Source organism: Dendrobium catenatum, unplaced genomic scaffold (genome assembly GCF_001605985.2).
Source record: "Dendrobium catenatum unplaced genomic scaffold, ASM160598v2 original_scaffold_273153, whole genome shotgun sequence".
Classification (NCBI taxonomy): domain Eukaryota; kingdom Viridiplantae; phylum Streptophyta; class Magnoliopsida; order Asparagales; family Orchidaceae; genus Dendrobium; species Dendrobium catenatum.
The window spans coordinates 360,541-382,246 of record NW_021591549.1 but is presented as its reverse complement, the minus strand read 5'-3'; the positions used below and the strand labels follow the sequence as shown (position 1 = coordinate 382,246).

The 21,706-nt window shown below is 34.4% G+C and overlaps 1 protein-coding gene across 7 annotated transcripts in view; it reads right to left on the bottom strand.

The window, feature by feature from the left end:
• Positions 1–14,174: 14,174 nt before the first annotated feature.
• Positions 14,175–21,706, bottom strand: part of LOC110094827 (protein PTST homolog 3, chloroplastic) — a 57,616-nt gene continuing 50,084 nt past the window's right edge. For 3 of the 7 annotated variants that reach the window (XM_020820159.2, XM_028692762.1, XM_020820161.2), the window contains 5 exons: positions 21,297–21,416; positions 21,084–21,208; positions 16,842–16,893; positions 16,213–16,348; positions 15,712–16,104 (listed from right to left, as the gene is read on the bottom strand). In XM_020820159.2, coding sequence (XP_020675818.1) covers positions 16,238–16,348; positions 16,842–16,893; positions 21,084–21,208; positions 21,297–21,416 — 408 coding nt within the window. In that variant the 3' untranslated portion in view covers positions 15,712–16,104; positions 16,213–16,237. The other 4 variants (XR_003699935.1, XR_003699936.1, XR_003699937.1 and 1 more) reach the window with 4 other exon arrangements.

Sequence of the window (21,706 nt, the reverse complement as noted above, 5' to 3'; positions counted from 1 at the left end):
ACTACAAAGATCATCAAAAACCCTTCCGATCATTGTAACTCGTCAATGAAGCCCATCGTCACTTCCTCCCATACCCTCTCCAATAGTGCTAAGGGTTGTAGTAACTTTGTTGTACTCATGGCTAAGTACGTATACCTTTGGCATACATTCCATTTGGCTACCCAGCTCTCGACATCACGGGACATCCCTATCCACTATAGCTTTGCTAGCTTTGCTGATAGTTGATTGTATGTCTTTTGAACCGCGGAGTGCCCTTCTATCGTACTACCATATAACACTTATAATAGTTTGGGAATATACCCTAAGGTCTAAGGTAACACAAGCTTCTCACGGTAAAGCAACTGCTCTTTCAGAACATAGCCTAGGTGATTATCTGGATCCTTCAATAGCTCCTATATGATCTTCCTAAAATCTTCATCCTACTTATTCTCATATTTTAATGCCTCTCAATCTACCAACAATGGTACTGACAAGACCTGCAATTGAGGTCCCTCAATTTTCCTGGACAAACCGTCTACTACCTTATTTTCTAGCCCTGATTAATATTGAAACTCAAAATTATATCCAAGTAACTTGGATAGCCATCTTTGATGCTCCTCAGTGATCATCTGTCGTTCCAACAAAACTTCAAGCTCCTCTGATATGTCCTGACTATGAAACGTCTCCCAAACAAATAAGGCCGCGACTTTTCAATAACCAAGACAATTGCCATTAGCTCCTGCTCATACATAGACTTGAATTTTGCCCTGGTTGTAAGCACCTGGTTAAAGTATGTAATAGGTCTCTGATCTTGCGTGAGTACCATTCCTAGTCCATAACATGATGCATCGGTCTCTACCATAAATGGTCTCCTAAAATTTGGAAGTGCCAGCACTAGTACACTGTTCATCGTTGTCTTCAACTCTAGAAGGCTTGGGTCACCTCTTTCCCCCATTTAAAATTATGTTTTTTTTTTTAAATTGATTGTTAAAAGTCTTGCTATGGTACTATATATCTTTACAAACTTTTGGTTGTAACCGATGAGCCCGAAGAATCCCCGCAGCTCCCTTAAGCTTTTAGGAAGAGGCCAGTCCACCATGGCCTAAATCTTGGACTGGTCAACTAAAACCCCCTCTCTGGGCACCACATGTCCTAAGTACTCCACCTGTGACTTCCTAAATGTGCATTTCTTCTAGTTGGCAAATAGCTTATGCTCCCATAATGTCTTCATGACAGTTTTCAAGTTCTCCCAATGTTCTGCCTCGGTCCTGCTGTTTATCAAAATGTCATAAAAAAACATTAGGATAAACCTCCGGAGGTATGGTGTGAACACTCGATTCATAAGTGACTAGGAGGTGGCATGTGCATTGGTGAGCCCAAAATACATCACCGGGAACTTGTAGTGCCCTTTATATGTTCTGAAGGCCGTCTTGTATACATCTGTTATCTTCATCCTGATTTGATGGTAACCTAACTTCAAATCAATTTGGGAGAATATCATAGTTCCAAATAACTCATCCAAGAGTTTATCTATTACGTGGATTAGAAACTTATCTAGCACTGTTTCCTTATTTAGAGTCCTATAATCTCCACAGAACTTATAGCTACCATCATTCTTCTTTACCAACAGTACCAGGCTAGAGAAAGGACTTACACTAGATTTAATGATCCCTACTTCCATCATATCCTTGATCAACCTTTCTATCTCACTCTTCTAAATCTGGGGGTGATGGTATGGTCTGACATTGATAGGAGTAGTCCCCTCTTTCAAGTTGATGGCATGCTCGTGCTCCCGAGGTAGGGACAACCCGATCGGTGGCTGAAATACATCTTAATATTATTACAAAACCTACTAGGGCCCTACTAGAATATCCCTTGCCTCCTATTCCTGGACCCCTTCTATGCTTTCCAACTCTACTAAATACACCATGCCTGCATCTTGGATTATCCTAACCATGATTTTTTAAAGAGACCATGGTGTTACATAGGCTAGTATCCCCTTGAAGCACTATCTTTTTCCATTCAATCTGTATCTCCATGGTCAAAGTTTTCCAGTTCACCCTCATATCTCCTAGAGTCTGTAGCCCCATTATCCCCAAAATCACATATGTACTCCTCAAATCCAAGGTATTAGAGTATTCCACCACCTGAATACCCTACAAGGTCATCATAACCCGTTAGCATATACCCCTACTCCTCTAAATCTCATGTTCCCATCATCACTCCACATCCTTGCATCCTCACTAACTTCAACCCCAACTGATCCAACAACCAATTTGAGATGAACTAATGTGTAGCCCCGTTGTGCACCAAAACTACCACATATTGCTCTCCAATTTTCCCCCTCACCTTCATGGTGTGATTTGAAGTAAATCCCACCACTGAGTTAAGGACACCTCCACCACATCTAGATGAAACTGCTCAGTCTCTTCCAATACATACTCCAACTCATCCCCACTTTCCTCTTCTTCGTCACAGACTAGTAAGACCTGGAGGGCTCAATTCTTGCACCTATGCCCAGGTGTGAATCTCTCATCACACCTGAAGCATAGCCCCCTCGCCCGCCTATCCTAAACTTCTACTTCTGTGAGGCATTTGAATTTCCCTTCAGGACGGGCTCCACTGCCTCTCTCCTTAAGGGCTTCCTACTGAAATGATATCGTTTGGGTCCTTTGTGTTAAGGTCATAGAAGTGCTCCTATAGGCCCCTCCCATGGTGTGGCTTCGACTGCTCCTCTCCCTTTGTTGCTTTTCCTCCACCATTTGTGCTAGCCCCATTGTTTCCCTCAGCCCCATAGGCCTCAATACCCCGAGTTTTGCCCGTATGTCCTCCCTAAACCCCTTCATGAAATTCTCATCCAATCCTTTCTCAAAGATTTCCCTCAGTCTCCCCAACCATTGGTCAAACTTCTCTTGATACTCCATAACTATCCCCTCTTGTGTAAGCGCATCAAACTACTCGTGTAGGTCTCCTTCCCGAATTGATCGGAAATTTTCCAACAAGCACTCTTAAAATTCTCCCCAAAAGTAGATCGGATACCTAGCCTCCCTCCATTTGAACCAGGCTATGGCTTTCCCCTCCAAACATAGACATGCCACCATGAGTTTTTCCTCTTTAGTTAGCCCTTTGATAGAAAAGTAATGTTCTACTTGATACACCCAATCTTGAGCATCTTCTCCTTCAAAGACCATCATTTTTAACTTCGTTGATCTTGTATAGAACAACCAATTTGACATGAACTAATGTGTAGCCCCGTTGTCCATCAAAACTACCACATATTGCTCTCCAATTTTCCCCCACCTTCATGGTGTGATTTGAAGTAAATCCCACCACTGAGTTAAGGACACCTCCACCACATCCAGATGAAACTGCTCAATCTCCTCCAATACATACTCCAACTCATCCCCACTTTCCTCTTCTTCGTCACAGACTAGTAAGACTTGAAGGGCTCGATTCTTGCACCTATGTCCAGGTGTGAATCTCTCATCTCACATGATGCGTAGCCCTCTCGCCTGCCTATCCTAAACTTCTACTTCTGTGAGGTATTTGAAATTGCCTCCAAGATGGGCTCCACTGCCTCTCTCCTTAAGGGCTTCCTTCTGAAATGACATCGTTTGGGTCCTTTGTGCTAAGGTCATACAAGTGCTCCTATAGGCCCCTCCCATGGTGTGGCTTCAACTGCTCTTCTCCCTTTGTTGCTTCTCCTCCACCATTTGTGCTAGCTCCATTGTCTCCCTCAGTCCCATAGGCCTCAATACCCTGAGTTTTGCCCGTATGTCCTCCCTAAGCCCCTTTATGAAATTCCCATCCAATCCTTCCTTAGAGATTTCCCTCAATCTCCCCAACAATAGGTCAAACTTCACTCGGTACTCCATAACTATCCCCTCTTGTGCGAGAGCATAAAACCGCTCGTGGAGGTTTCCTTCCTGAATTGATCGGAAATATTCCAACAAGCACTCATAAAATTCTCCCCAAAAGTAGATCGAATACTTAGCCTCCCTCCATTTGAACCAGGCAAGGGTTCCCTCCAAACATAGACATATCACCATAAGTTTTTCCCCTTTAGCTAGCCCTTTAATAGAAAAGTAACGTTCTACTTGATACACCCAATCCTGAGCGTCTTCTCCTTCAAAGACCGTCATTTTCAACTTCGTTGATCTGGTATCCATACCCCAATTATTTCTTCCTCCGCTAGTCCCCCCCCCCCAATGGTGTGGGCCCACCATGGCTTCCTCCGACCCACCGTCCCTCCTACTTGGGTGGTCTCCTCCCGCTTCTACCTCTCCTCTCATTGATGTCCCTTCTTTAGAATACCTTGGTGCACCTCCCCTCGAAACCTGGTGGGATTGTTCTTGAGGAAAAATCATCTCTACTTCATCATTATACTCATGGAGTCTCTTTCCTTTCAGATCAACCCTAGGACTAGCCAGTGAAACCTTCAACTACATCTCCATTAATTTCCTCATCCTGCCTTCCATGTTCTCAAATCGATTTTTCCATGAATTTCAATTGTCCTTCCACCATCGTGAACCTTCCTTCTATCGCCATGAACTTCCCCTCAATACCGGAGTATTGTTCCTTCATTCTAACCCTGAATTGCTCTAACTCTCCTTCCAATGCCTCCATCTTCTTTGCTACCATTTAGCGTATTTAGATTTAAATTTTCCAAAAATAGTAAAAAAAATTGCGGTGGTGGCTTTTAAACAGCAAAACTTGCAAAGAGGAAGAAGTCTGCCATCGAAAAATAGCGAGGAAAAAGTGGTTTTGGTCCATGAAACTGCACTAATACCAGTTTGATACATCTTGGAGAAGAATTCAACGATCAATAGCAAAAGTTTCACAGAAAAATAGTGGAAAACAACAATTTTTAGAACAAATATGAGTTGATTTTTAATAACAACTCAACAAGAAACAAAAAGATACACTTGATATATAATTAGAGAGGTAGATCGTCTATCCCAATCAGCCTAGTCGCTATTAAAAAGACCTCACAAAAGAAACTATAACAGAAAAAGATCAAATTCCACATAACCTTAATACAAAATAACATCCATATTTAATCATTATTATCCCAATTAGCCAAGTCGTGTTAAAAAGCCCTTACAAAAGAAACTATAGCTGAAAAAGATCAAATTCCACATAACCTTAATACAAAATACACCATATTTAATCATACTATCAAACCCCCCCCCCCCCCCCCTCTCCAAAATATCTCCCATTTCCTTAATTAAATTCATCCTTATTTGAATTCAAATTCCCCACAATTAATTCATTTCTTAATCCTTCGCCTTGTATGAGGAATAAATTAGCTTAGGGGGGGGGGGGGGGGTGGTCTGATCCCCCAGCTATCCCATCTCCTGTAGCTGGCCCACCTCTTGGCTGTTGGGCCAACTGCATGACTGATCCTATTGGGCCGGTCATAACAATGTTACAGTACAATAAATTATATATTTGCTTGTTGTGATAAGTGTTAATAACATCTAATGTGGTACAATAATAACAACATCAAGTCTTTATCCCACTATATGGATTTGGCTACATTAATCCCTTTTCTTAATTGTGTTCTATTAAGAGTCAAATTCTCATTTAAATCTAATAAAAAATATTTTTAACACTTTTCTAATTAATATTTCTAACACTTTATATCCAAGTCTTTTTAGATCTACCTCTATCTTTCTTTACATAAGTTAGATCTAATACATCTATTCTCCTAGCGTGTCTTCAAATGGTTGATGTTTTATGTGACCAAACTAGTAAGGTGATTCTCTGTAATCTAATCTATTGCTAGAGCTACTCTAAGCTTTTCACGTATACAATAATTTTGCATTTTATCTCTAAGTGAAAAACCTCTCATCGACCTAAGCATCCTCATCTCTACAACACCTAACTTAATTTTATGCTTCTCTTCTAATGGCCAATATTCTAAGCCATGAAGCATTGCAAGTCTTACTACTATCTTATGAAATTTTCTCTTAAGTTTTAGGGGTACTTTTTTCTATCACACAACAGGCCCGAAGCATTCCTCTACTTCAACCATCCAACTTGAATTCTACTAATAATATCTCCATCTAATTCACTACCATTTTGAACAATAGACTTGAGATATCTAAAACCTGCACTCTTTTTAATGACTTGATCACCCAATGTCACAATCCCACCACTAGATCTATTACCACTAAAATTACACTCCATATATTCGATTTTAGATATGCTCAAATGAAAAATTTCAGACTCTAAAGTTGACTTTCATAATTTAAGTTTTCATTTAATTTTCTCTTTAGTGTTATCAATAAGAAAAATATAATCAACAAAAAGCATACACCAAGGCACACATCCTCTTGTAAGTGCATAGTAAGAACATCCATAAGAACTAAAAAGATATGGGTTTAAAGCTAATCCTTCATGTAATCCAAACTTAAAAAGGAAAATATTTTTTCAAACCACCTTATGTTTGAACAAAAGTAATAACTCATCTATACATATCCTTAATGACTTAAATATAAGCATTATTAACTCCTTTCTTTTCTAGAACTCTTTAGAGCACTTCTCTTTGAACGTTATCATATGCGTTCTCTAAATCAATAAATATCATATGTAGATCCTCCTTACTCTCTCTATACTTCTCCATCAAACCTCACAACAAATGTATAGGTTCCATAGTAGGCTTACCTGGCATGAATCCAAATTGATTTTGAGAACCATTAGTTTCATGTTGCAACCTATGCTTACTTACTCTCTCCCATAATTTTAATGTATGACATGTTAATTTAATTAATCTATAATTTGCATACTCTTATGCATTACATTAACTCTTAAAAATAGGAATAAACACACTCCACTTATCTGACATCTTTTTAGCCTTCAAAATAATATAAAAATTTTTAGTAATTCAAAAAATTCTTTAATCTCTTAAGAATGTATTATAACAACACTGAATTTCATAAAATAATATTTATTTTGAAAATATGAAAATTTTGCATGAAACGTTGTGGCGCTGAAAGCATTGCGGTGCTAGGAAAAATTACTGTGGCGTTGAAGGCCCTATTCTATAGTAACTATGTAATTAGCATGCAGCACAATGACGTTAGGGATTGGGCGTTGCGGTCCTAAGCGCTGAAATGAGTTTTTAATATATTTAATATAAATATCATTTAACATCAAGCCATGCACCCTAATTCATTTCACTTGGCCAGGAAGGAAAGAAAGGAGAAGGAGAAGATAAGGGATAGAGGATAAGAGAGAGAGAGAGAGAAAGAGAGAGAGAGAGAGAGAGAGAGAGAGAGAGAGAGAGGAAGCACTTCAGGGCTTTTCTTTCCACCGCTTTTGTTACAAAAATTATTTTGATTATTATAAGTGATATCTACTCTACTTCTGTATTCAATTATTCTGAACTTAGTATATTTTTTTTCTCATGAATTTAGTAAAACATGCAACATCTTCTGTTCTAGTGAATTTTAATCATGTAACTTCTGATATGTAGTAGTATTGTTAATTTTGATGGTTTGACTAGTCTATGTGGGAATTTCACTAGTTAGTTTTGTACATATTATTTTATCTAAAGTGAGTAAAGAATGATTTTATCCAAATTGATCAGGAGCAAATATACTAAATATGAATATGAGATATATTATAAGTTTTTAATTATTATTTATTTGACATAACATGTATTTTGGCATAATACATGCATATTAATAAGTACAATGTATAGACCTACATGTTATAGAAATTGTATATGATATGTAGAGAATGTGTATAGATGTGATATGCATAATAACAATAAAAGAAAATGATAGACGTGATTGGTATGTACTAGAATACTAATATTGGTTCGATAAGAATACTGACAAGATGAATCTGATAAGAGAGATGATTTTGTATATATGTATAAGATTGGAAAGCTGAAAAGCTGATATGAAATACCATAAGGTGTAACAAAATAATATACTGACTGATATTAGATATATTATATGATAATCTTAATATCAAGATATCCTTATATGAATATATGATACATAATAAGAGCACTACTTGTATTGATATATGATAAGAATTGATAAGAATGATTGATAGATAGATTTGATTGATTGACTGACTGATAGGTGATAGACTTATATGTAAGATAACTTGTTAGACTAGACTGATGAAATGACTGATTGAATGATATAAGAAACATGACTGAAATTGCTCTTCTTTTGACATCACAAAAAGGAGCAACACATAATAGAAATATAACAAGGTAAACTAAATAAACTACATAAGACATTAAAAAATACAACACGAGAAGTCAAAACATAATAATAAATAAACTAAAACATAAATACAAATCAGTATATTAGTTAGAACATAAACACAAAAACAAACTATTGCAATTTTCTAAGCATTAATATCAATGATCCCTAATATAATTCTTAGTGCACAAAACCGTTCATAACTTAGGGGTTTGGTGAACATGTTTACTAGTTGATTCTTTATGTCTATAAATTGTATGCTCACATCTCCTTCTACGACGTGAAATCTTATAAAGTGATGTTTCATGTCAATATATTTCATGCGAGTGTTGAATTGAATTCTTAGTGATGTACATCGCACTCGTGTTATCACATTTGACAGAGATGGTATCTACTTGCAATCCAAAATCCATAAGGTATTTTTCAGCCAAATGACTTGGGTAACATAGCTTCTTGCAGTTATATACTTAGCTCCTAAAGAGGGATACTAATTTTTCTTTCAACTAAATCATAAAACTAGAGATTATCTTATGAATTGGAAAGTTTCTAATGCGCTCTTTCTATATACCTTACATCCAACAAAATTCAAATCTGAGTATCCAACTAATTTAAATGCCATGCTATTCCTAATATATCAATTACCTATGTTCTGATTACCTATAAGATATATAAGAATTCTTTTTACTACTATCATATCAGATTTCTTAGGGCCAGCTTGAAACCTAGCATATATGTAAATACTAAACATAATGTCAGGCCTATTGGTGGTCAAGTAAAGTAACGAATCTATAATCCTTCTATACTTCTTTTGATCAACTAATTTTTTATCCTAACCCCTATCTAATTAGGTGGTCGAGACCATGTGTATATTCATATTCTTGCAACCTTCCATATCCATTTTTTTATTTATTTTATATTTTTTGTTTGACTCAAGAAGGTTCCACCTCTCTTTACTTTATTTTAAATCCAATAAAATCTATCAACTCACCCATCATACTTCTACACCCATGACTGCCTAAGTTATACCAGTTCATAGGTGTATTGCAAGTTATATACGAGTCTAGTGAAAGGAGGATCCACTCCTCTCTCGAAGCAGCTCGTTCGAGGCACTCGCTCAGGAGCTGAGAAGAAGCTTAACACTAGAGCACAACAGACCAGCACCAGCTATCTCTTTCACTGACTATCTCTTTCGGAAGTCGTCCCCCCTCCCTAGCAAGGGCGACCACAAAAGTTCATCTCTTACTCAGATAAATCTTTATTCATTTTGGTCAAAATCAAGACTCTTGTATGAGATACATCAAACAGCTAATGGCTCGTATTGTAATAAACTAAAATTTTAACTATCAAGATATTATCCGCTTTGGTCTAAGGGCCTCACTGTTTTATCATGTTGGTATAGCTTTTCAAAATATCAGTTATCGTAGGATTTCTCTGGTATGAGCATGCTTACCTGTAGAGTTTCTTAATAAAATTCTAAGTATTAAACCAAAAGACTCCTTGATATTTAAGATTTTAGCTTCTTTTTCCCCCACTTAAGTAATTGACGCCCTCGTTAGTATCTTTATCTCATAATCATCCACCATACATACAAAATTCTAGAGGTTGTCCCTACAAGTTCAAGTAATGACTCCCGCCACGTAGCACCATTTTCCATACATGATTCAAGAGGTGCCTCTCATGTTGTTGCATATTATCTTATATGGCACTTAGTTCCAATCATCTTGTTGGTGTTTTGCTTAGATATCATTTGTAATAACTCAAACTCCTAACTATCGAGATATTTTCTCTTTGGCCTAAGGGCCTTACAATTTTGTCTTGTTTGCATAACTTACAACAAGGTCGCTCATCTTAGGGTTTCTCTTAGATGAGCATACTTAACTAAAAAGTTTCTTAATGAAATTCTAACTATTACATCAAAAGATGCCTCGATGTTTAAGAGTTTATCTTCTTTTTTACTTAAGAAATTTCACACATATCATCTCTATAGACATCTCTCACAACTAGGTCAATCTGAAAGCCCACAACTAGGTCAATCTGAAAGCCCCATCAAGACACTACTTGCACTTTCTTAGCTTAATAGGGCAACCCCAAATTATCTTCTCACTCTACGCCAGTCTGTTCTCCTGACCACACTCCGACGATGCCCTCCCCTTCTCATCTCAACTGGGAATTCAGGACTAGCTTCCAAGTGACATCCACAAGTTTCCATAAGCTCACTCAACTTATCTTTTTTAATCTCCATTCCACTTGGCATTCATGGCCAAACTACAATAAAGATTGATGGAGCAGCCACCATACCCAAAATATATTCCAAGTATCTTTTTGAACCCTATTAAAGGTGTAGAAGCAACAAATAGAAAGAAAACATGAGGAAGAGAGGGGGTTGGCACATAAGAGAATACATAACCAAACACATGATAAAACCCACAAGAGAAGAGATATATTATGCCAATCTTCTCTTTCTTAACTAAAGCTCTATAGTCTAGAGCTATCGCTTTTATTACTCTTGTATCTCTGGCTTAGATGATAAAAATTTTGTCTAGATCTACACTGTCTACTGTCTTGTCTCTTTTTCCTCATATTCATACTTCATTACCTTCTCCCTCACAGGCTCTCAATCCATAGGTAGAATAAAGTGTAACTCGACATCATGAATAAGACAAAACTGAATTCAATAATACTCATAGTGGAATAAAATTTTTTTGCATAGATTATCCTCGGTGGATCAAAAAAGAATAACACCTTCATATATTGCATAATGAGTATATCATCTCCAATCATATTGAAAAATAATGTGTTATCTATCGTGCCCTTAACACAGGATTTTTCTAAGAGAAAAGTACTAAGCCTATCATTTTACGCCCTAGGTGCTTTTTTTATCCCATACAATGCAGTTTATAAATATGATCTAAAAAGGTTGAACTATCAAAACCTAAAAGTTGTTCCACATAAATATCTTCCTTAATTATCCCATTCAAAAAAGTTTTATTCACATCCATCTGATACAACTTAAATCCCTTAAAATAAGCAAACACTAGCAGTACCCTGATAGCTTCTAATATAGCTACTGGAAAAAATGTCTCATTAAAATCTATCACTTCTATTTGGTTGTAACACTTTGTTACTAATCTAGCCTTATTCTTAACAACTGATCTAGAGTTATTTAGTTTATCTTTAAATGCCCACTTCATTCTAACAACACTTTGATCAATAGGTCTAGCCACTAACTCTCACCAATCATTCTTAATAAATTGATTGATTGATTGATTTATTCATTTTTGCATTGCTATAATCTAGAATTCATCTTTCAATGCATATTCTACACTATTGGCTCTATCATAGAGATAAAATTTGTGTGGCTAATTTCATCCCTAAGTCCATGCATAGTCCTAACTTCTGTGGATTAGTCCTTATGATAAGATTTTTAGGATGACTAGACACATATCTCCATTCTCTAAGTAGAGGACTTGAATTTCTTATCTATCTTCAATTCCCATATTCTCAATTCTATTAGTGATATCTTCTTCTTCATCGTTAATTCTTCTATATTCAAAAACCTTATCAGATTCATCGAATGTAATATTGGTGGACTACTCAACAGCTAAGATTCTTGTATTAAATATCATGTCTTACCTACTAAGGAAAATCCTAGAAAAACTATTTGATCTGTCTTTGCATCAAATTTTCCCAGATGCGATTTTTCATTCTTTAAAACAAAGCATTTACACCCAAAAAAATGCAGATTAGACAAATTTGGTGTTCTACTATTGAGCAATTCATATGATGTCTTACCCAACTTAAACCTTATGTTTATCCTATTTAGAACATAACAAGAAGTACTCATTGCTTTTTCCTAGAAGTACTTAGGTAGACTATACTCGCTAAGTATTTCTCTTGCAGCCTCTACCAATGTTCTATACTTCCTTTCAGCTATACAATTTTGTTGTGGGGTTCTTGGGGCAAAAAAAAAAAGTTTTCTATCCCATATTATTGATTAATTAATTCAAACCTCTTCTCAAATTATCCTTCGTGATTGCTATGAATTATAGAAATTAAATAACTTATTTTGTGTTAAATACAGACTGAATACGTTCTAAATTCTTTGAATGAATCACTCTTACTTCTAAGAAACTTAACCCAAGTAAATCTCAAATAATCATCAACAATTACAAATCCAAATGATTTTTCTCCTAGACTCATTACACTAATAGGTACAAACAAATCCATATGAAACACTTCTAATAGCATAGTGGCAATTGCATCCTTAATGGATTAAAATGAAGACTTAACTAGCTTCCCTAGCTAGTATGCATCACAAAAATGTTCTTTTGAGAATTCTAGCTTATAACTACCTCTAACCAATTCCAATTGGGTGATTTTCCTAAAAGTCCTCATACTTGCATGACATAGTTTCTTATACCACAACCATGATTCATCAATAGTGGATTTCAAACAACAAACATCATTAGGCTTATCAATGCAATAATCATGTAAATATCATTAATTTTTAAACCTTCTAACACAATTCAACATTAATAAACATTTTATAGAAAGAAGTTTCATCTCAAAATCTTTATCACAAAGCTGACTTATGGTTAATAAATTGTTCTTTAAACCTTCAACGTCAAGGTTCTATAAAAAAAATTGATCGTCATGTACGATTACAGGTCATACAATATGCATGTATTACAGTACGATCAATTATGATTCAATTTAATTAAAAACTTGATTTGATTTTTAGATTAATATATCATACAATGACGATTGGGATCATACAATACAACTCTAATGGCATTCCCTTGAACTTGCCCCAATGTGGCTTGAATCATCTTAGTGATTATCTTCTCTATCTCCATAATGATGTGTCAATTAGTGAAATTTTGGTTTTACATGTTCATTGATGATTTTAGTTCTATTGCTCTTCATGTTACTTATCTTCTAATCACTAGCATCAATCCATGCTCACTACATATTAGAGGATGTTGGATCTTTTCATATGCAACACACAATCATATTAATAGGTTTTAGCCAGTTAGAGCTAAAGAACCAAGAGAAGAAATGGGTGAGCATGTAAAGTAACTATAAAAGCTTTATTATACCTATGGAATAGTTTAAACAATATGAAGTCAAAAACATGTCTCTTCAACCCTTATTTATAAGGCTTTGAGCGAGTTTTCAAGAACTCGCATGTATAATGATAAGAACGAGTCAAATGACCTCAAAAGTAATGGAGAGTCCTTTGGGTGCAAATGACCGAGCTAGAGATGCGTTCTACCAATGGAGTCTTCGAAAATTTGCGCTTCCTATAGATGATATGCAATATTTTCAAAAAGCAAGTGACCTTGATTTTGAAAAACTACTAATTTTCAAGGCGCATCTTTGTGAGTCCTTCAAGTGAACCCATAGAGAATGAGTGTCTCTAGAGTCTAACCCCACTAGTTACAAGCTCATAGGGGTGAGTGGTTTATTTGCTTCAAGGTTGATACTAACGATTGTCCTATAGGGCAATGCCTCCTTTGGGCTATGTGTTGCTTTGATTTGTGCTCCAAACTTGTTTAGAGTTACCTAAATAGACATATACAAGCATGCAACTCCAGCTTAAAGCTAGAAGTTATAATATTTATCTTTGCCTTGAAATGAAAAAAGTGAACCCAATAAATAAACGTAGCTACATAACATCCTTATCAAACATAATAATCCATAAAAATAATAGCAATTATATTTGAATCATTTCTTACCACTATTATTTAAAAAGATATTAGTGATGATTTTTACTCAAACAAATTACTTATAAAATTAGTGACAACATATTTTAAATATAATTTATCAATTTCCATGAAAATTTAAATAAGAAAATGCAATTACAATGAAGATTCATTGGACTCCAAAACCTTGTTTGTACCACCAAAATTAAACCTAAACAAATGCTTCACTGATTAACTTTTCATTTGACTGAAAATAGACTAACATTAAAATTTTGTTGGGAAAATTTTTTTTTTTTTTGTTGCTTCTCATGTTAGATTGCCTCATTACAGAAACAGTGCACACATTTTAAGCTATTTTCTTTACGCGAAAGGCAGCAGCTAGACAAATATCTTATGCTCCAAAGCTGAATAGAAAAGGTACTAAAAGGTGGCTTATAGCTTTCTAATAGACTTCAAAATTCAAAGACCTTTAGCCAACTTTCACTGCTTTTACAAGCCTCAATGCATCATAAGCTTTCTGCCCCTCGAAAACCACAATCTGTTAAATTGCACAATATATTAGAGAGTTTTAAAAAAACAAACAAACCTTACAATGCAAAACAACTCCACACAACCATAAAGAAGAACATCCCTACTACAGTGAGAATCCAGAATTTAATCCCCTTTTCTTCAATGCCAAGGCATCCATAACAATAATCAGGGAGATGAATGAAGCTGAAGCATTGCTCCATGAAATTTGTTATATGCATGTGTTTCATTTTAGGGGTGTCAATATTTGACAACTCGAAAACTCGACTCTACCCCGACTAAAAAATTCCGGATTAGGGTCCACCCGTTTGTGAAACGGGTCGGCTTCGAGTTCAGCAAACCGACCCGTTTCAAAATATCGGGTCGGATTTGGGTTCACCCAGAATGACTCAAAAACGAATTTGCCCGCATCTGACCGCCAGGTCGCATGCCGGCATGTGTCCACATCATTCCTCTATCAACTATTGCTGTAGGACCACATAAATGTTCCATTCTTCAAATGTATTCTGCAAAATCATGCAATTCATCGATACAATTTTGCTGATACTTCTCATACCTTATTGGATCCTTTGTTCATCTTAATATAGTCCATAAGAAGATTTTTATTGCTAATCCAGAATAAAGACAACTAGAAGAGAGCAGGCAAATGTTGTTGGCACTAGCTATGATTATTGCAGCAGAGCATATGCTTTTTTTCTCTCAGACTACAAGGATAAAAAAGAAAACATGCCTTTGTTAAATAAGGCAATTGTGTCATCATTTGAATTTTTCACTTCTACTGCCTTTAATTTAGATGACTATGCTATCTTTTCAGAGTTACTTAACTCAAAGTGCTACTTTATTTTACAGTGGTAATATGCATTTAGAGGACTTAGACATTGTTTAGGACGGCTTTCTTACTGCTTCTTAAGACGGCTTCCTAGTTAAAAATTAAAATTTTTATACCAAAAAATTACCTTAAGAAACAGTAACAAAGCCGTTCCAAACAAAACCTTAATACAATAAAATTCCATTCTCAATATAATCATCTCATTATAGTCTTAATACTAATAAAACTATAAATATAACAATATTATAATAGTCATTAGTATTATAAACTTTATAATGATTTTTTATTGATTTATAATGTCCTATCAGGGAGCACCAAAGGCACCTGCAGTAAAACTAGCATAAGATTAAATGACAATAACTTCTGATCAAATCCTCTAAATATTGTTGCTCTTCACACATTGGAAAGATAGGTTCAAAATTACACAATGAGATAAACCTGGTTAAGTAAACAAGTGGATGAGCTGCCACATTATTTATAAAATAACAACAGGGAATTACAGATAATTTGTTAGCAGGAGCTGATAATGGATCATACAACTCATTTACAGCTAATCTACAGAACAAGAAACAGAAGACAATTTCACAAAGAAACAAACATTTGATATCTTCCATAAGGCGAAGTAATTGAAGTGAGACCAGTTAAAAAATCAGGGAGATGAATGAAGCTGAAGCCTTTCTCCAGTGAAGTGTGTGATCATTTGCACTAAAAATATGAATTATTGCTGCAGGACCTTACCATAGAATCTACCTCATATAATATTCAATCTGCAAAAGCTTTCGATCCTGATCGGTTGCCATAAATCATGATGAACGGAATCGAAAGTCGAAACAAACTGTAATAGTTTGGATTGGAAAGAGAAAAAAAAAAACTTTTAGAATGAAGATATTTGAATTCTCTTCAAGATAATGAATGAATAACAGTAAATGGATAGAGTGAATACAGGCTGAGATGGCTTGAAGATGGAATCAGTGGATGTCTCGTCTGTCTACCCTAAGGACGTTGTTGGTTATGTGACCATTGGTTGCAACCTCTCGCTGAGGATCTATCATCCATTGACCATCAACAATGAATTTTATCTGCCAACATGAAATTTCACCTCTAAGAGGTTTTATTTTTCATCTTGAACATGAATGTTGTTCTATTATTAAAATTATATGTCTCAATACAAAATATCTAATTTTAAACCAACTTAAATGCAGGTACAAATTGACCCGTTATATGATGGGGAGTAAATAAGCTATCCTCATCATTCTTTTGCATGTCCTTTTAGAATTTTAATTCATTTTAATTACAAGAATCAATTCAAATTGGACTGTTCAAACAAATTCAAAAGGTATTCAATGTGTAGTGCACATCACACCCAGTAAAACAAATTGATAAATGAATCAACAGAAAAATAAAATGAAATAAAATAGTATTTGAAATAGAGTAGATGGAATCTTCCAAAATGGTCATTTCATTAAATTATTTCCTACTGGCATAATTCATGGGATGATAGCTACATGTAAGGAGAATCCTTCTCTGAACAATTAATAGCAAAAAGTAACACATGCTACTTTTTAAGCTTACCTCGTAAGTTCCAGGATAGAGCCACAAAATTGTTGACCATAATTTGGATGCTCTATATGATAAATCATAAGAACAAGATATATCAGTCTTCATGAAATTTAATATGAAAGTAAAAAAGATAAATATCATGTGAGATCAAAACATACTCATATAAGTTAATCTAATAGTATTTTCATGGACAGCGTCAGGATGTTCAAGCCAACAAAAACAGCTCTGACCATTTTGCGAACGAAGGCCATTTCGGTAATTTGGATTTTGGTTTGACTCGTGTCCAACAGGTTTTGTGCAGCGTCTCACTATTTGCTTTCGAAACTTGCCGTGCACGGTCAACTCGACCACGACACTAGTATTGATGTCAACCTTCTTTTCTTTTTTTTACCATATGAATAGACTGTTATTTCCATCTTTATGGACAACAATAACAATACCAAATACCATTGATCTCGAGCACTCTTAGAATTCAAAAATACAATGTAAATCTAATGGAAGAGTTGTAAAACATCAATTCGATGTATTAGTTGGGTAGAAAGAACAATTTCAAGGGGATGTGATTGATTCTCAAGTTTTTAAAGAGAATAAGAAAATTGGGCTCTTTAAAAGGCAATTAATGACAAAAAATCTTAACAGGAGCACATACGAAAAAAATTGAAATAAATACTTACACTCTAGCATTCTCATATATTACATCCTTTTCTCATGCTTTTAAAGTCTCATAGATGGCAATGTTTAACTTTTGGATCATTGTTTCAAGAGCTACGAATCATCTAACCAGCTCTGCTCAAAATTTATTTCATATACCCCATATCTCAGTAACAAAAATATAACTACGTTGATGAATCCTTAAACAACTATAGGCAGCCAAGGAAATATTCTTATACAGAAATCCCCCACATTGAAATATTCTCTATGTACCTAAATTATTTATCCATCTACTATCCATTTAAAACCTAATTAAGGATTTTAAATGCATTGTTATATTTTTATCCTTTTTAGCATGCCTTTCAAGAATAAGGCATGAGAAGAATGATTGGGCTTACTAAGGAAAAGAATGATCATTATTACATTGAGAAATCAAAAAATAAAAAATAATCCATATAACCTTTAATATTATCTTCTCTCAAAAACCCATAAATGCAACATCAACATCATCAAGCCTTTATCTTACTACGTGGGTCGACAACATAAAACATTTTTCTCCATTGTGTCCTTATCTTACTAGTGTGGGGTCGACAACATCAAAACATTTTTCTCCATTGTGTCCTACTAATATTCAAATTATCATTCAAATCTAATAAAAAATATCATTTTTAATACTTTCTAACCAAATTTCTTTAGCATAGGCCAAATCTAATACATCTACTCTCCTAATCAGGTCATTGAACGACAGATGTTTTAAATGACCAAACCATCTAAGGCGACTCTTTTTAATCTTATATACTCATTTTGCATTCTATCTCTAAGAGTAAAGCCACTCATCCACTTGAGCATCCTCATCTCAACAACACTTAATTTTATGCTTCTTTTTTAATGACCAACATTCAATGCTATAAATCATTACAGGTCTCAGCAACCTTAAATTCAATGAAAAGAAAATCTAGCTTCAACACCTATGCCTTGACTAACTATCCTTTATTTTTCCTAAAATCATGTTTCCTTAATTATTCAAGAAAATCATTATTAGAGAATTTTATAGAAAATATAAATATACTAATTTTTCAATGAATAACATAAGAACACTTAATAATTTCTCTCATTTTTAGTGACATATGAAAACTAGTCTCCATACCGAACATCCTTAAGGTTTGGTGATTTGTGCCCTTTATTGATGATTATACACATATTATGATTTTTACACAAATTATTTTGGTGTTGAAAATAAACTATTTTAACCATTCTCTTTCGTTATATAAATAATAATAAAATAATAATACATAAGACCACTTGTGTATATACACCCCAACAAAATGGAGAGGATGAACCAAAGAACAATCACTTACATGTTACCACAAGAACTCTCCTTTAAAAAAAATATTCCTAAATAATGTTGGGAAAAGCTTTTTTAACATTCGCTCATATCATATTCATGCATCTATAGGGAACATTTGATTCAAAAGTCCCACAAAAAAATTTTAAACAACCATCTATAGGGAACATTTTTTTTCCATACTTCTATACCTAAAACAACCATGTTCCAAAAAAATTGAAAGTATTCTCATTGTTCATATATTCCAAACCAAAGAAAAACTTGATCCTCGAGAAAGTAAATGTAATCATTAGCTAATCTACTACACAAAAAAAGGTACAAATATTACTATTGGGCTAATGTCACTTTCAATGAAGAATATCACTACTTATCCTAAAGAAAAGAATATCATTCATAAATATTTTTTCCTCCTAAATTGCCCATCCTACCCTCATCCTAGAAAATGTATTCTAAAACTAATCACTCCTACCAAACAAGCCTGAAATAGAATTGGGCCTCTACTCAACCCTTACAAATTTACTTAAGAATTACATCTCAATCTACACAAGTCTAATCAATCAAATCAATATCTTTCACTAAATCTGCTAAAAATATCATTAAGCCAACACACAAAGGAATAAGAACTTCTACTAAACATTATTTATACTTATTCTTATTATAAAAATCCTTCTCAATATCACTAATACTTCCTTGCTCACCTGCATATAAATTTTATCCCTAAAATAATCTCTAAGGCTTTAAACAATGTAAATTAGAATAAGATTATGAGTTAAAAATTTGATGCCATTTAAAAAAATAAAGTATGGGATCTGATAAAATTACTAAAAGGAAAGAAATAAATGAGATGTAGATGTATATTAAGTACGATAATTCACTAGAAAGGCATAAAACAAAATTAGTGGTCCAAGGTTACACTCAAATATGGATCCGATTAGTAAAATACAAAAAAAAAAAAATTTCTAGAAAACCTAGCGGCAGACTTCCTTCTCCTTCGACTCATCACTGGTTTTATTTCCTCCACTTGATGCTTACGGCTTAGTAAATAAGGAATGTTGAATGCTTAGTGCTTAGTGTGTGTGTGTGTGTATATATATATATATATATACACATACATACATACATAAGCCCGCCCACTGGGCCTTAAGCCTTGGATGAGAAAAATGGAGTGCTGCATTAGGTAGTCGATACCAGTGTAAATATTGTCGAACAATAAAAAATTCAAATTGATTATTTTCTTATAAAAAAAAATGATTGGTTAGATTGAAAAATTGTAAAGTTATTACGAGCAGAGGTTTATATATTTAGCATCGCTTTTTAATTTTGAACTTTAAGATAAAAGGGATGGAAAATAAAAAATAAAATAAAATACTGTCCTATGGTGAGATGAGGATATTTAAAAAACGCCGATAAAATTTTTTTTAGAGTAAGATTATAGATCTTAATATTTAGATCGTTCAGGAGGAAGAAAATGTTAGAAGAGAGAAAGTATTTAGTGATATTAAGAATATTGCAAAATATATGCTTGAAACATTTAAAGAAAAAGCTTCCAATAATAAAAATAGTTGATGGTAGATCAAGATGTGCAAAAAACGATCAAAAATAAAATGCTTTGTTATAAAAAATTATTTAAATGTAAATATAAAACTGAATACATAGTGTAAATTTAGTAGTAATAGATTTAGTAGTGGGATTCTAGCTTGGCTGATCTAGTCATTAGAAAGAGAGCATATTTTAGATATCTAAGATCTATTGTTCAAAGTGATGGTGAAATAAATTGGGATATTATTAGTAGAATTCAAGACAAATGGTTGACATAGAGGAATGCATTAGGCCTGTTATGTGATAGAAAAGTACCCCTCAAACATACAGAATAATTTTGTAAGATGGTGGTGAGAATTGCAATGCTTTATGCAATAGAATGTTGACCATTAAAAGAGAAGCATAAAATTAAGTGTTGCAGATATGAGGATGCTCAAGTGGATGAGTGGCTTTACAATTAGAGACAATACAAAATGAGTATAGACATGTAAAGGTTGGAGTATCCCTAGAGCCTTCAATGGAAATAATCTGAAGCAACAGCATGTGATATCTAGAGCCTTCTACAGAAATGCACTAGAGCTACTCACAAAGCTGTAGGCGGAGATGCACTTTCATGTTAGTCTTCTACTAGAGATGAATAGAAATGTACACTCATGCTAACCGGATTAAAAACTTCAAAAGCACAAGATAAGGATGAAAGAATAAACAAAAATGACAACCTGGAACCTTGTAAATCAACAGTTTTAGATGACGGATGCAGATTCATTTTTATCTGTTTATGCCAACCATTAAAGCTTCCAGCAACTTCAACAATTTCTCCATTGACACGGAATTGGAGTTGAACCTGCAAGCAAAACACAGTAAAATAAGATTCGAACAGTCTGGGATGTCTGGTAGAAAAGATGTGCATCAACTGGAAATATTAAAGAAACCTCCTTTAGTCCAGAAAGCTTGTCTTTAGATGCACTAAGTTCGGCATCTTTAGTCATCATGACTCTATGCACATTGCCGATCTCATTTCGAGCCCTTGCTTGCAACAAGGCCAAAGCTTGCTGAAAGAAAAATAAGAATAAATTTCATAATTAAAATTTCTTTTTGGTTACAGATTAAGAAGGAAATTTACAGAGAGAAAAATGCTAAAAATCAACTACCATGCACAAGAAAATTGAAAATCAAATGCAGAAACGCTAAACAAACCAAGCTCACAATAACCACGTGTCCACATAGAACAATGTACAGTTATGCACTTTGATTTTCTCTTCCTTGAATGGTGTGAAGTTCTAAGAGTTTGTGATTTCCCACAAATTTCTAGAATCACCTCAGCTTTCAACTGAAACTATAG